Source organism: Ovis aries, chromosome 15, assembly GCF_016772045.2.
Source record: "Ovis aries strain OAR_USU_Benz2616 breed Rambouillet chromosome 15, ARS-UI_Ramb_v3.0, whole genome shotgun sequence".
Classification (NCBI taxonomy): Eukaryota; Metazoa; Chordata; class Mammalia; order Artiodactyla; family Bovidae; genus Ovis; species Ovis aries.
The window spans coordinates 52,803,943-52,820,267 of NC_056068.1; the positions used below are offsets into that span (position 1 = coordinate 52,803,943).

The 16,325-nt window shown below is 37.6% G+C and overlaps 1 protein-coding gene and 1 pseudogene across 1 annotated transcript in view; both read left to right on the forward strand.

Annotated features, from left to right (window-relative positions):
* RNF169 (ring finger protein 169) overlaps positions 1 to 16,325 on the forward strand; it is a 97,251-nt gene that overhangs the window by 27,683 nt on the left and 53,243 nt on the right. The window contains exon 2 of the mRNA XM_012096605.5: positions 5,242 to 5,315. Coding sequence (XP_011951995.3) covers positions 5,242 to 5,315 — 74 coding nt within the window. The remainder of the gene's footprint in view (positions 1 to 5,241; positions 5,316 to 16,325) is intronic.
* On the forward strand, positions 11,268 to 14,505 carry LOC121816700 (glyoxalase domain-containing protein 4-like; annotated as a pseudogene).

Genomic DNA, 16,325 nt, shown 5'->3' on the forward strand with positions numbered 1-16,325 from the left:
AGAAACTGAGATCTGACGAGATTTTAATCCATGCCTTGTGTGTCTGTGTCTCAGGAGGGCTCCAAGACACTGCCCCCTCGCCCCCCGCAGGCTTGATGATTCACTAGCAGTGCCCCCAGGACTCAGCATATAGTCCCAGTCGTGGCTGTGATTCACTGCAGTGAAAGGATACAGATTAAAATCAGCAAAGGGAAAAGGAACATTGGACAGAGTCCAGGGGAAACCAGGCTTAAGCTTCTAGAATTCTCTCTCAGTTGAGTCTCACAGGACATGCTTATTTCCCCCAGCAACAAGTTGTGTCTGCACGTGTTAAATGGTGCGAACCAGGGAAGCTTCTTAGAGGCTTATTGCCCAAAGTTTATTAGGGGCTGATCATATAGGGACTGTCTGCCTAACATGTTTCAGAATTCCAGAATCCCATCAGGAAAAAAGGTATTCAGCATAACTACATAGTTTATGCAGACAGTTAGGTAACAGTGAGCCTGTACCTAATCAGGGTGCCTGAGAACTCTCCCAAAATCTTCCTAGCCACCAGTTAAGGGCTAACCCTGTACTCAAGCTTTAAGATAGGCAGTTAGGCCTGCTATTGTTGTCTTTTCTGCATTGTGTGTGTGTGTATATGTATGTAGCATTTAGCATGTGATGCTCTTATTAAATGTTAGCTGCTTTTATTATAGGGATTCTTCATTGATTACTGCTACTACTAAATGTGATCCTCTGCATTCCTGTGAAGTAGATTTGGCCAGTATTTTAATTTCCATTTGATAGATGAGACCAAGGCAAAGAGAATCTTTGATATATCTAGATACTCTCACTTAACTGACAGAGCAGGTGTCAGAACCTAATATGTTCTTGTTGTAAGCCAGTAGGGAAGAAAAAAATTATTTTTGCCTTGTTGACATTTCTAGAGGGCATTTTTAAAATAGGAAAAGGCTTAAATATTTAAGTTAATGTCACATTGGACCAGTTCATGACCTTTTATGCTTAACTTTTTTTGTATTCAAGAATTACTTTGTTGACTGTGTAATTTTTTGAACTTTTGGGCATGATGCCAGTTAATGAAGCACAGTTCTGTTGGGAGAAGTTGCAAAAAGTGACTGTTTAGCATTTTTTATCTTTAAAGCATTGATTCATTAATCTTAATCCAACAGTAAGATAATCTATATCAGTACTAATCTTGGTGAGTAGAAATTAATCCTACCCTTGTCATTACCGTTTACCCTCAAATGAGTCAAGTCAAGGCATAGGAATATTTTGTCAGTATGCTGAGTTCTTACTTGGCCTTATATATGAACTTTGAGATTTCTTAGTAAGTATCCCAAAGTGAATTTAACTTTTCATATAATAAATGTATCAAAGCAGTTGGGTAATTATCTTCGTTTCTCTTAAGTTGTACTTGCAAATAAACAAGACCGAACTACCATATCTTAATCTCGTCAATACCAGAGGCAGTTTTATAGTTATTAGATTCTACTGCATGCCACTCTACTGTCTGAAAATAGTTTACAAAGTGTTTTCACTTTTCATTATATTCATTTGATCCTCATACTTGGCTGTCGTAGTAGGTATTTTTCTGATTTTTAGAAGAGGAAGTTAAGACTGACTGACTTATCTGAGACTCTGGAAGTTTTTAAGTTTGGGATCAGGCTTTTAATTTTATATTATTTACACTATATAAAAAAGATGTTAGGCTCTTTGGGCATTTTCTTCTAAATGCCATCAAGAATTGTTTTAAAGAAAACAAATTCTCTAATAGTAAGTAAAAATTATAATCATTTTTATTAGTCTGTCACTAAAGTATTTTTGGTCCCTTGTGTTGGATAGTAGACTTATTAAAAGCCTGAATAAGAGTATGCTCCTTATGTTGCTTCCAAATGAAAATATAGATTTAGAATTTTTAAAAGTAGATATGAGAAGGCTTACACTTAGTACCAGAAGAAACTGTGATAGAATTTGTTACTATATTTTGGCCCGAGGAAGGTCTTTCCAAATATGATGCAAAATGCAAAAGTCATAAAGGAGAAGTTTGGTTAATATAACTACACAAAAATCACCACTGTAAGCTAAGTCAAGACAGATGATAAACTGAGAAAAGTATTGCTCTTCATGTGACACAAGGGTAATTTTTCTTACATACAGCTTTAACAAATCTGGAAGAAGAAGTTAACTCCAACAAGAGTAAAGGAAATGTATATACTTTTCATATCAAAGGAAATGTAAATTACTCAAATATATGAAAAGTACTCAGTTTCATTCATTAAGCACATAAGGTACAGAATTTCACCAATTAGATTGGAAAAGCTAAACAATTTCAGCACTCATTGTGCTTTCAAAGGTGTGAGGAAATTGCAGTCTCATGCATCACTGGGGGGACTATAAGTGTGCACAGACTTTATGAAGGGGGATTTGGTATTGTCTGCCAGAATTACAGAAGCACATATTCTTTGATTTAGAGCAGTTCTGATTCCAGCAACTTAATCTATGGATATACTTGTAGATACGCAAAACAATTCATATGCAAGATCACTCATTGTAATGTTGTTTTAATAGTTACTGGAGATTTAAAGTCACTTCATACCTCTAATTTGGTCCTCATTTTTATCCTTAGGAGTGATTTGTCTTCTCTCTCTTTTTTTTCCTTAACCAGTTTTGAGTTTTGCTTCTGAATCATCTCATAGTACCATGTGAAAAATAGTCAGCCTGTAGTTGTTAGTTTGTTTTTTTTTTAACTTTTTATTTTATATTGGCTTCCCTGGTAGCTCAGTTGGTAAAGAATCTGCCTGCAGTGCAGAAGACGAGAGTTTGATTCCTGAGTCGGGAAGATCCCTTGGAGAAGGAAACGGCAACTCACTCCAGCATTCTTGCCTGGAAAAAAATCCCGTGAATGAAGGAGCCTGGTGGGCTACAGTTCATGGGGTCGCTAGAGTTGGGCATGGCATAGCGACTAAACCACTTATATTGGAGCTAATTAACAATGTTGTGGTAGTTTCAGGTGGACAGCCATACGTATGCATGAATCCATTCTCTCCCAAACTCCCCTCCCAGTGGTGGTTATCAGTAGAAGTCTACTCGGGCAGAAAAGGAATTTATTGAGAAAGAATATTGGGTAAGCTAAAGTTATCAGCCAGGTAGCTACAGAACTTGGCTTGGAAAATGGCAGTTAAATCCAAGAGCAAAGTCTGTATAATATGAATTCTTTGAAAATTTTTATAACTTCTTTGAGACCTAGTGTGTGTTTAATTGTTCCTTGTTGCTTTAAGGAATATATATTTTGTTCATTGAATTCATAAATACATAATCAAGTTTGTTAACTTTATTGTTCAATTTTTCTGTATTTTTATTACCTTTGCTCTGCCTGATCTGTTTTGAATTGGGATATGTTAAAATTTTTTACTATAATTTTGGATTTATTAGTTTCTCTTATAGTCTTATTGTTTTGTTCTGTGGTAGGTTCATACAAGTTCATAATTATTGTATCTTCTTGATGAGTTCATTTTTTCATCATATATAGTTTCCGTCTTTATACCTTAATTCTTTTTCTCTTAATTTTGCCATGTACTAGTTCTGTGGTCTTGGGGAAGTCATTAACCCCTCATTTTCCTTATTGTAAAATGGTTATAATACCTGCTTTGCAAAGTTTCTGTGAAGATTCACTGAGAAAATGTATATGAAATATTGTTCAGGAATAAGTTCTTCATAAATGGGTTAAAAATATTTTCCTTTTTTTTGTCTTAAGGGTTTTGCTTTTCTCTTCCCTTTCCACTGCTCTTTTAGAGCACCTGCTTTTGAATACTATTTGCCTATAATTAGAAATGTTCTTAAGCGATATGATTAAGATAGTCATCAGGAGTTTATTTTTTAAGTGGATGAAGGTGATGGAATGTTTTCCTCCCAAGCCCTGGGTCTAATAATTCTCTCCTGTTTGGCACAGCTTTAAGTTCCTGTTTTCCGCATCTGCATTAGGTCCAGTGTTTCTGTCTAAGGGTCTTCCACATTTCTCTGGTGTAAATGAGTCTTTCTAAAGTAGTTGAGACAACTGAAAAAGGATGAAAGTCACCTTTTTGAGGAGCCCACTTTTCTACAACAGATATTATCAACCTGAATGGATGTAGAGTTATTAGTAAGTCTTAAATACCATGTTTAAGTCACTAAATATATACATGGGGGTGTATAGAAGTGTCATGTACATGTTGGAAGGCTGAAGTGTGTGTTTTCTCCTTCCTTTTTATAGCATTTAGGACTTACCGTTTATTTGTTCCTAAGTTGGATTTTTATTTTTTATATAACCAATGTGTATTGTGTGCCTCTTGTGGGTCTGGAATCTCGGATTTAAAACTATATATAGAGAAGAGAAGAACACAGAATTTCAGCCGAGAAAGCAACATAAAAGGTTTAGAAATATGTGGCATATATATTGTAATTAGGTAGTCAAGAGTTGAGAGAGACAGTGCTTTAGAAAGATGACGTTGTGACCAGTCTCTGGAAGACCTTCAGTGACATTGAAGAGTTTTGACTTTATTCTATAGGCTGATCAAAACTGCTGAAGGCTTTGAGGATAAAAAAAAAAATCAGGGTATTTACTGAAAATATTTATAGGTTGTACTCTGTTGGCAGTGTTGAAAAAGAAGTAGAAACAGTATGAGTAAAACGTTAGCTTAAAAATGTCACTTGGTAATATTTAACTGAGAACTTTAAAAAAAAAATTAAGTAAATAACTTTTTCCCGTGCCAGTGACGCAGTGTGCGGGATCTTAGTTTCTGGGTCAGGAGTCAAACCTGCACCTCCTTCAGTGGAAGCACAGAGTCTTACTCACTGGACTGACAGGGAAGTCCCGAACTAAGAGCTTTAAATACAGTTTTCCTTGAGGTCTTTTACCATGTTACCTTTATCAGTGAGACCCTTCAGACCACTCTGCGTACTGTTTTTTCCTTCCATCTTATGTTGTGTTCCTTCATAGCCCTTAGTACCATCAGCGGTATTATACACACACACTTGTCTGTTTCCCTCCACAATCTTGTAAGCTCCATGATAGCAAGGACTTTATTTTTTCAGTGCTTCTCCCCGGTGCTTAGGACTGTGCCTGGTTTATACCCTTTAATGAGTATTGGTTAAATGAATGAATGAATTTTCAAATTGTGGGAAGATGACCACAGTTTTTATGTGGTTTATGATGTAGGACAAGATCTTGGTTCGTTCCTAGAAGGTTCTGTTAAAATGTGTTTTCTTTTCTCATTTCTCCAGAGTTTATATTCAGAGCACCAATCAAATTAAGCAAGCCTGGGGAATTCCGTGAGGAATATGAAAGCCTGAAAAAGGTATAGTATACATATTATTATGCCATTCGTTTTCTTAAAGTAAATTGGAATAATGACAATAAAGAGTACTTAGTGGAAGTTTAAATTTAATAGGTAATTTAAAAATTGATAACGTAGAACCTGTCTGCATTATAGCAAACAGATGATAATGTAGCTCACAGAGCGTATCATATACCTGCCACAGTAACTGGCTACCAGGAGAGGAGTTCTTGGCATTTAAATGTTAGTTAAAAGCTAACATTTAACCTTTAGTAATAATAGCTTGTATTATTTTTCATTATCTTATAAGGTTACTCTAATTACGTGTGTTCTGTAAGAACTGTAACTTAGACTGATAAAGGGGTAGTGGAATAATTTTCTAGTTAGAGAACATTTACCATCGGGAAAGCTTTTAGCTGTGTCCACATCATCTTATTTTTGATGTTTTCAAGCTAATAGTCTGGGAATCATTTGGAAAATTAAAACTTCAAAAAGTCTGATTATAAGAAGTATAAGATTTGTATTATCCTTCCCCGGCCTTCTCCCTGAACCACCATCCGTTACCTAAGATCATAATGGTTAGATAATCACTCTACATGTAAATGTTTAATATTTTATAAAGACAAATAACCCACTTAATCTGAATCGGACATCATCGTAAAGCAGAGGCAAGACAATAACATTATTGTGGCATTTTAGACTGAATGAAAGGTCATGTTAAAGAGAAAGAGAAGAGAAAAAAGACTATGCTTAATTACTATATATTTGATCTTTCCTTTTAAATGAGAGTGTCAAATGTTGACATGGACCCACTTGCTCCTTTTATATTAGAGTTGTGAGTTTTTTGTTTTTCATTTTAAATCAGTTACAAAGCTTTTTTCTACATAGAAAGTAATTGTTCTCAGGGGCTACATGAAGAGAACCACAGATTTCTTTTAAATAAGATTCCAGAATATGCAGATATTTAGTTTTAATGCAACATTTTAGAAATTTGGAGAATATGGAAATTTTAAAGCTACCAGCTTGAATATAATGAGAAAATAAGGACTCAGAGGTAGAAAAAAGAAGTAAAGCAGAAGGCATAGTAAGTGTAGAGATTTTTTATAAACCTTAGTAGAGAGAAAGAAACCTTGGAGAACTATCCTTTTGTTCCTGTTAGGAGGGAGGGACAGAAAAAATAGTTTTAAAAGTGACTGATAGCATAATGTTGTTGAGTGAAGCCATGACAATCTCATTCTGTATAAACTGGATTGGAATTGAAAAGCACTCACCTATGTCATTGTGTTGAATAAATTTAGCCATAGAGTCTCCCTGCCCCCCTTCCCCAAGTACCCAAGTTATCCTTCACCCATTGTATTATCTGGAAAATGGAAATCCAAGTTGTAGAACCAAATTATAGCGGATACGCCACCATTGTGGCATAACCATACAGTGGAATACTATTCAGCAACAAAAAGGAATGGAACATTGACACGTGCTACCAAATAGATGAACCTGGAAGAGATGCTCAGTGAAAGAAATCAGATGAAAGAAACCACATATTGTATGTTTCTATTTATAGAAAATGTATAGAATAGACAAAAGTGTAGAGACAGTAGATTAATGCTGATTGAGTAGAGGTGGGAATGGGGGTTAACAGTAAATGGGCATGGAGATTTTATTGCAGCGATAAAGGTTTCTAAAACTGATTTATGGTATGTTCCACAACTTGGTAAATTTACTAAAGATCATTGAATTATATATTTGAAATGGATGAATTATATAACATGTAAAAATAATGCCTCCATAAAGTAAAAAAATTAAGATACTAGACGTTTGGATGGAGAACTTGATAAAAAAGATGTCTTTTAGAATGCTTATTTTCTGAAACAAAACAAATATATAATTATCTAGATGAATCCCTAGGGAAGGGAGATATTTAAAAGTTTTTACTGAGCAAGTGATGGAAATTAATTCTATACAACTCATTACTAATTTGATGTACAATACACTTTGCTTAGTATACTTTATTATTTTGTTTAAATGACAGTAAAACCTTTATAAAGGCTATAAAAAAGTTATCAGGAAGTTTTATTCCCCTGATTCTAGGTCTTTTAAAAGATGTTTGCTTGTAATCATAGATCCTTCTACCCATGGTGTAGTGTTATGCTTACTGAGGTTGCTATGAGTGTCTAAATTTTATGATTCTATAAATAGGTTTATATTTCTAAATATGTTTAAAATTTTCTTCCTGTCATGTGTTATAGCTAATTTTGTCTTTTTCATGCAAAAATATGCAGAGCAAACTGTGAAAGTTCTTCATTTTTTATTTTCCACTCTCTTCCCCAGAGATACCTAGCATCAACTGTTTTGTGTATATCCTAGATTTTTAATGTACTTACACACACACACTCACATATGCTTTAGTCTTTTTCAGTATAAATGAGATCGTGATGTATATTCATTTATTCAGCAAATATTTATTATGTCCTTACTGTGTGCCAAGTACTAGGGATATGATGCTAGAAAAGACACCCAAGGTTCTTGCTGTCAAGGAGATTCCATTCTAGTGGGAAAGATGAACAGTAAATAAGCAAAAAAGTATTTAATATATATTAATAAAGTAAGGTAGGAAGAGTTACAGGGGAGTGGAAGGGAAACTTGAGACACAAAACGACTGTTTTTAATATAGGGATCAGGGAAAATGTCAGAGAAGGCAACATTTGAGTTGCTACCTGGAAGAGGTGAGGGAGCAAGCCAAGTAAAGTTGTGAGGAGAGAGCATTCCCAGCAAAGGAAACAGCAAATACACAGGCCCTGAGATGGAAACAGGTTTTCCTTGTTAAAGGAACACCTTGGCTGGAACAGTAAAGCATCTGTCTACAATGCTGGAGACCCGGGTTCGATTCCTGGGTTGGGAAGATCCCCTGGAGAAGGAAATGGCAGTCCACTCTAGCACTCTTGCCTGGAAAATCCATGGACAGAGGAGCCTGATAGGCTACAGTCCATGGGGTTGCAAAGAGTCAGACACGACTGAGCGACTTCTTCACTTGGCTGGAACTGAGTGTACAAGTTGTGGATGGAAGTGCGATATGGGGATTTGGTATGATGTGAGTTGCGAGAGAGAGGAGGGCCATATCAGAGACCACCTAGTTGCCTGGTAAGGACCCTAAGTTTATTTCAAGTGTGATGGGAAGCCAGTAATATGATCTTCCTTATATCTGCCTGCAATGCAGGAGACCCCAGTTCGATTCCTGGGTCAGAGAGATCCACTGAAGAAGGGATAGGCTACCCACTCCAGTATTCTTGGGCTTCCCTTGTGGCTCAGCTGGTAAATAAGCCGCCTGCAATAATGGAGACCTGGGTTCTATCCCTCAGTTGGGAAGATACCCCGTAGAAGGGAAAGGCTACCCATTCCAGAATTCTGGCCTGGAGAATCCTATGGACCAGTCCATGGGGTCACAAAGAGTCGGACATGCCTGAGTGACTTTCGCTTTCATACTTTTAAACGGTCTCTATTTGCCTTGTGGGGAATAAACTGTAATGGGGCTAGGAATTAGGAATTGTACTTACTATCAATAGTAGAGACTCCAGTATTCTTGGGCTTTCCTGGTGGCTCAGATGGTAAAGAATTCACCTGCAGTGCAGGAGACCTGGGTTCGATCCTTGGGTCGGGAAGATTCCCTGGAGGAGGAAATGGCAACCCACTCCAGTATTCTTGTCTGGAGAATCCCATGGACTGAGAAGCCTGGCAGGCTACAGTCCATGGGGTCGCAAAGAGTAAGACACGACTGAGCAACTAAGCGGAGCAGTAGAGACCCCAACATAATGACTCAAATAAATTAGGAGTTTTATTTTTTCAAGTAACAAAAAAGCTGGAGGTAAACTGTCCAGGACTGATAGGCAGCTCTAGGACATCAGAGGTTCAGGGTCCTTTTGTTTTTCTGTTTAGACATCTTTTAGTGTGCCTGTCTCCTTGTGGTGTGAGATAGTTGATCCTTCTCTAGAACTCCATCTAGATAGAAGGTAAGGCAGAAGGGCATATGTCAGCTAAATTTGGTCTTTTAAAGAGCTTTCTCCAAAGCCCCACCCAGTGACTTCGCCTATATTTTGTAGTTCAGTGTCACAGACTCCCTGTGGCTGTCAGGAAAGCTGGGAAACATAGTGTTTTAGCTGGGTACATTAGCTTCCTCAGTAAAATTAGGATTCTTTTAGTAAGAAATGAAAAAATGAATACTGGGTAGGCAGCTAGCTGTCTCTGCCTCATGGGACAAAAATGGAAACAAGACCAATTAGAACACGGAGTAAGCAATGGGTTGGGTTTAGCCAGGATTCGTAAGTATGCTAAGAAGCATGAGAGGGAGTGGTGCAGTGGGCCTGAAGGTGTATGCGAGGAAGTTGTAACTTTGGACTGTGGTTACTTTAAAAAGGTTGGTTGAGGAAGGAATTGAGAACATGAGGGGCATGGTGGGCAGTGAGAATGGTAGAGTTGGTGGACTGGAAGTTTTGACGGTGATGAAGAATTATGAAAGTAGGGTGACTAGCATATTAGTGAAGCTGGAAACCTAGAAGCAGCAGTCTAAATGTAAGAGGCTTAAATGTGATGCTGAGACGTAGTTTTAGTTATTGAGCATGATAGTTTGGGGTATGATTATGGGAGGAGGTAACTGAGATAGGATGGAAGAAAAGATTTATCTGGAAGGAAGTGAAGAACCTGAGAGAAAATACTGCTATTGAAATCTTCAGGAATGATCACTGGAGCATCTGGGCAGAAACTTGGGTGCTGAGGTTTTCTGTGAATAAGGGAAGTTGACAGGCAAAGTAGGTGACTACCCCAGAGAAGGGTTTTGAGTGTTACAGTCTAATGGTAAAGACTTCAAAGAACCTAGGAGTTTTGAGGAAAGATATGATCTATTCTGTAGCCAGTTTTTTTTTTTTTTTTCCTGATGGTATGTTTTTTTTGTATGTGTGGATGGGAAGCAAGTGCTTTCATACAGGTACTTTTTTCATACCGAATGATACTTCATAGTGTGGATGAGGCGTACGTAATTCATTTAACCACTAATCATTTAAATTGTTTCCCATTTTCCCCAATTTTGAAGAGATGTTGCACTGAACATGTGTGAATATGTCTGAGCAAATGTTAAGTTAGATTCCTAGAAGTGAAAGTGTGGGTCAAGTGGTATATACACTTTGTATTTTGGTGGATATTAAAAAGACTTTTTCAACCTAACTCATCAACAGTAAAAAAGAGTCCCTTTTCATTATTTTTAATATTTTGCTCTCTCCTGAATGAAATATCTCATTGTATTCATTTACATTTCCTGAATTACTAGAGAGGAGGAGCATCTTGTGCTTACTGGCCATTTCTTTTTTTGTGTGTGTGAATTGCTTATTTAGCAATTTCACACCTTTAAGTGCGAAAACTAGTTCCATCTTCTGCATATTTGTGATCTTGTTTGCTAATGGCATGCTATTTTTTTCTGTACTTTTATAGATCTGTTCCATTAAAGAGAAGTTTCCTGACATTTCATGTTGTTTTAAGCAGAAGGAGAATATTAGAATGTGCTCAGCCCTCCATCTTGTTGCATTGATTGGGGAAAGAATTTTGTTATCCCTGTGTTGGGAGCTTCCCCTGAAGGAGGGCATGGCAATCCACTCCAGTATTCTTGTGTGGAGAATCCCATGGACAGAGGAGCCTGGCAGGTTACAGTCCTTCGGATTGCAGAGAGTGTGATCCTACTAAAGTGAATGAGCACAGGGGAAAGATTAAGGAAGCACCAAGAGGCCAGAGGTCCTACAACTCTCACAAATTATTTCTGTAGTCTACTGTCATTGGGTGGTATACCATTTTACCAATTTAGATAAGAAAATGAGACAATTATGGATGCACAAGCTTCTAATTTTTAAAGTGCCACTGGGACTACTGTGCTGGGATCATCTGTGGGTGGTGTGGCACTGTACGTGTGAGGGGTGGGTACTGTAGGAGGTCATGGTGACTTGCAGGGTTCTGCACTTCATGTTCAAAGTGGAAAACCATTTCCTAACGGCATTTCTATCGTGATGTCCTGGCAATGAAGGCCTTAATGGTGGGAAATGAAGTAAAACGATGGATGGATTTGGACCTGAGGCTGATCATTTTGTTGTAGAACTGACTTACAATTAGGGCATCGGAGACTAAAAACTTGACAATGACTTCGTGATTATCACACTCGCTTCTAGCCAGTTCAGTTCAGTCGCTCAGCCGTGTATGACTCTTTGCGACCCCGTCGAACTGCAGCATCCCAGGCCTCCCTGTCCATCACCAACTCCTGGAGTTTACTCAAACTCATATCCATTGAGTCGGTGATGCCATCCAACCATCTCATCCTCTGTCGTCCCCTTCTCCCTCTTTCAGTCTTTCCCACCATCAGGGTCTTTCCGATGAGTCAGTTCTTCACATCAGGTGGCCAAAATATTGGGAGTTTCAGCTTCAGCATCAGTCCTTTCAATGAATATTCACCACTGATTTCCTTTAGGATGGACTGGTTGGATCTCCTTGTAGTCCAAGGGACTCTCAAGAGTCTTCTCCAACACCACAGTTCAAAAGCATCAGTTCTTCGGTGCTCAGCTTTCTGTATAGTCCAACTCTCACATCCATTCATGACGACTGGAAAAACCATAGCTTTGACTCTATGGACCTTTGTTGGCAAAGTAATGTCTCTGCTTTTTAATATGCTGTCTAGGTTGGTCATAACTTTCCTTCCAAGGAGCAAGTGTCTTTTAATTTCATGGCTGCAGTCACCATCTGCAGTGATTTTGGAGCCTAAGAAAGTAGTCTGTCACTGTTTCAATTGTTTCCCCCTCTATTTGCCATGAAGTGATGGGACTGGATTCCATGATCTTAGTTTTCTGAATGTTGAGTTTTAAGCCAACTTTTTCACTCTTCTAGCCAGGCTGTCAACAATGCCAGGAAGCTGGAGTGGCCATTCAATGAGGTTGCAGAAGGTGTTTTTGAAACCAAAGCCCCTGGAGGATATAAATTCTGTTTGCAGAACTGCAGTCCACCGCAGACAGATCCTATATTAAAAGTAACTCTTCCAGAGTCTGATCTTGAGAAGTCCTTTGGCTGCTGGTATAATTTAGTAGGAATGAAAGTTTATGAAAAAGATGAAAAGAAGCAGAGGACTTTGTTGGGCTCTGCTGATAACCAGTGTAAGCTGGAGCTATAGAACATCTAGGAGGCAGTGATCTTGCAGCAGCTTTTGGCCAAATTGCCTTTTCTTGCCCCTAGAAAGAGTTGTCAGAAGACTTGATAAAATGGGAGAACCGGGGATTCTGACTTTCTCTTGTGAGTCTGGACACTCTAGGGAAAGCAACAGTGCAAGTGATCATTCTGCCTGGCTCTGATGGACATGAAATTTGCTTTGTGGGAGATGAAGCATTTTGAAAACTCTAAAAGATGGATCCAGAGAGAAGCAGATTATTGGATGATGCCATGGCAGAAGATGAAAATGATGAATGGTTTGCTTCACAAAATAAAACAAGGCTTCAGGTTAACTGAAGACATCATGTGTAACAAGCATTAGTGTTTCCTGTTTCAACACTTGTGAGGCCTAATGCATGCATTATGTGATAAATGCTCTCATAACTTGGTTGTTTCCTGCACAGCTAGAGAGGCTGGGGTGGTAAAGATCTGTGTATTTTAATCTTTGAAACGTCTGATATATTTTAGAAAAATCCCATCATTATTAGTCCATTTAGAGGAGAACTCTCACTGTCATCCTTGCCATTACTGGAAGGGCACACTCTATGTGTGACTGTATTGCATTAGTAGTAAATTCTTCTCTAGCCTGAGACAGATGTATGGAACATTACCTTTGATTGAGGGAATTTTGATAAGCCTGTAACTTTAATGAGAGCAGTTACATCCAGATTTTTTTTAAAGTGCCATTGAACAGCATTCTTCCGACAAGCCCTGTGTTCCTGACACCACTGCATTGATTATCTTTCACTGTGGAATTGAGAGAAGCTCCCCCAAAACGTGGGGACTGCTGTGGTCACCAAAATAGGTATAGTTTGTATTGCAGGGGATATTTGATGGGAGACCTATTAAAAATTGATTAGTCCAATCACATCTTTCATTTCAATCACATTCTTACAGAGTATAAGCCTCATACAAAAAACTTTGTCATTTTTGGTCAGGGCTATATCCTTAGTTCTAAAAGCAGTTCTTAACACATAGATTCTCATGTGCTGTAAATGTTTGTGGAATTAAACTTAGTGCATACAGGCCCTATGTCTAGTACTAAAGTGGGAGAGGAGATATCAAGGATGAATAGGACATGGTTCCAAATTGAAAGAAGTTCATATTTGTTTTATTCTAAATTCTTAAGTATGGCTAGTTAACATTTGAAGTACTATTAATAATAGGGAATAAATACTCTGGAGTAGTTACTTAGCATTTGAAAGACAGTAATCAGAACTTTCTCTACAGAGGCTCCTATAAGCCCTTTAGTTATTTCTGCAATCATCCAGTAGCTGAGGTTTGTTGACCAGCATAGTGAATATTATAAATGTTTTCTAAATTTTTAATTTTTGTAATGTTTAAACAAATAATAAAAAGGTCAATAAAATGAATACCTATATACCCATCACTCATATTTTGTCATTATGAAGATAAATAATTTTTCATGGTAAAATGGGCATTATTCATGACATGATTAGCTACAAATATTCTGTAGGCATCTCCACCCTTGAATGAACAGGATTGAAGAATCTAGTGAGCTCCACAGCCTGTTCCTTCAGTGGAGGCTTGCCCTATGGCTAGGAATTCCATTTGCTTTTGTGTTTAGCTGTCAGACAATTCAATTATTTGATTCTAACCTGAAGGTTAGTTGAAGCCTCCTGCTAGATGATTGCCTTGAGTGAACCTGTCATACAGGTTATTTATTTGTATCTAAAAGGATACAACGCTAGCTGGAACTTAATGATACTTATATAGTAAGTTATATGACACACACAAAAAACTTTTAAGTGCTGTGAGATATATCTGACATAAAATTTGTCATTTTGACCAATTTAAGTATACAATTCATTGGCCTTGAGTATACATTCATAGTGTTGTGCAATCATCGCTGTTCTTTCTCCAAAATATTTTTATCACTCCAAACAGGAACTCTGTACCCATTAATCCATACCGCCTCATTCCATCATACCCCCAACCCCCGTTAACCTCTAACCTACTTTCTCTTTCTACAGATTTGCCTATTCTAGATAAGTAAGTGGAATCATACCATATTTGTGCTTTTGTGACCTGGCTTATTTCACGCAGCATGTTTTCAAGGTTCATTCACATCGTAGCATGTTCTAGTAGTTCATTCCTTTTTATGGCTGGATATTCCATTTTGTCAAGGCTATGGTCTTCCCAGTGGTCACGTATAGTTCTGAGAGCTGGACTGTAAAGAAGATAGAGCACCAAAGAATTGATATCTTTGAACTGTGGTGCTAGACAAGACTCCTGAAACTCTTGGGGAGCATGGAGATCAAACCAGTCAATCTTAAGGGAAATCAACCCTGAATACTCATTGGAAGGACTGATACTGAAGCTGAAGCTCCAGTGTTTTGTTCATCTGATGTGTACAGATGACTCATTGGAAAAGTCCCTGATGCTGGGAAAGATTGAGGGCAGAATGAGAAGAGGGCATCAGAGGATCAGATGGCTGGATGGTATCACCGATGCAATGGACATGAACTTGGGCAAACTTTGGGAGATGGTGAGGGACAGGGAGGCCTGGCGTCCTGCAGTCCATGGGGTTCCAGAGAGTCGGACATGACTGGGCAACTGAACAACAACAGCGTTTCATTTAGTTAATCCTTTGGTCTCCTGATGGACTCTTGAGTTCTCATTTTTTGGCTGTTGTGAATAATGCTTCATAAGCATTGGAATACAAGTATCTGTTTGACTCCCTCTTTTATTTTGGGTATATAATTAGGAGTGGAATTGCCAGGTCAAGGGAATCATTAAACTGTTTTCTACAGCAGCTGTACAATTTTACATTCTTACCTACAATGTGTGAGGGCCCCAATTACTCACATTCTTGTTAGTACTTGTTATTTTCTGATTTTTTAAAAAAATAAACATTCTAGTGGGTATCTCATTAGGTTTTGATTTGCATTTCCCTAATGAATATGATGTTGAGCCTTTTTTCATGTCCTTATTGATAACTTTGTGTTTCTTCTTTGGAGAAATGTTTGTTCAGGTCTTTCTGCTCAATTTTGAGCTGTGTTTTTGTTGTTGAGTTGTAAGTTTTTTTTTTTTTAATGAATTCTGAATATTAAATCCTTGCCAGATACATGATTTGTAAATATTTTGTCTCACTGTATAGGTTGTCTTTTCACTTTTTTGTTAGTATCCTTTGCACAAAAGTTTTTAGTTATGATGAAGTCCAATTAATGCTTTTTCTTTTTGGTCTAAATTGCTTAATGCTTTTCTGTTTCACTTTTTCAGTCAGCGTAGTAATTCGGAGATTCATTCAGCTAGTTACATGTATCAATAATTTATTCTTTCTTATTGTAGAGTAGTATTTCATTGTACATGTCACAGTTTGTTTATCTGTTTGCCTCTTAATAGACATTTGGGTTGTTTTCAGTTCTTAGCTATTACAAATAAAGCTACTGTGACCATTCACTTGCAAGTCTTTGTACAAAATAATTTTTTTTTCTCTTAAATAAATACTTGACTTGAGATGGCTGGATCATATGGTATGTATGCTTCCTTTTCTAAGAAACTGCCAAACTTTTCCAAAGTGGTTTTCCCATTTTCTTACCAGTAGTGTATGAATGTTCTGGTTTCTCTCAGTCTTTGCCAACATTTGATAGTGATAGTCTTTTTAATTTTCGCAATTCTGGTTGTTATGTAGTGGTATCTCATTGTGGTTTTAATTTGTATTTCCCTTTTGAACTGTGGTGTTGGAGAAGACTCTTGAGAGTCCCTTGGACTGTAAGGAGATCCAACCAATCCATTCTGAAGGAGATTAGCCCTGGGATTTCTTTGGAAGGACTGATGCTAAAG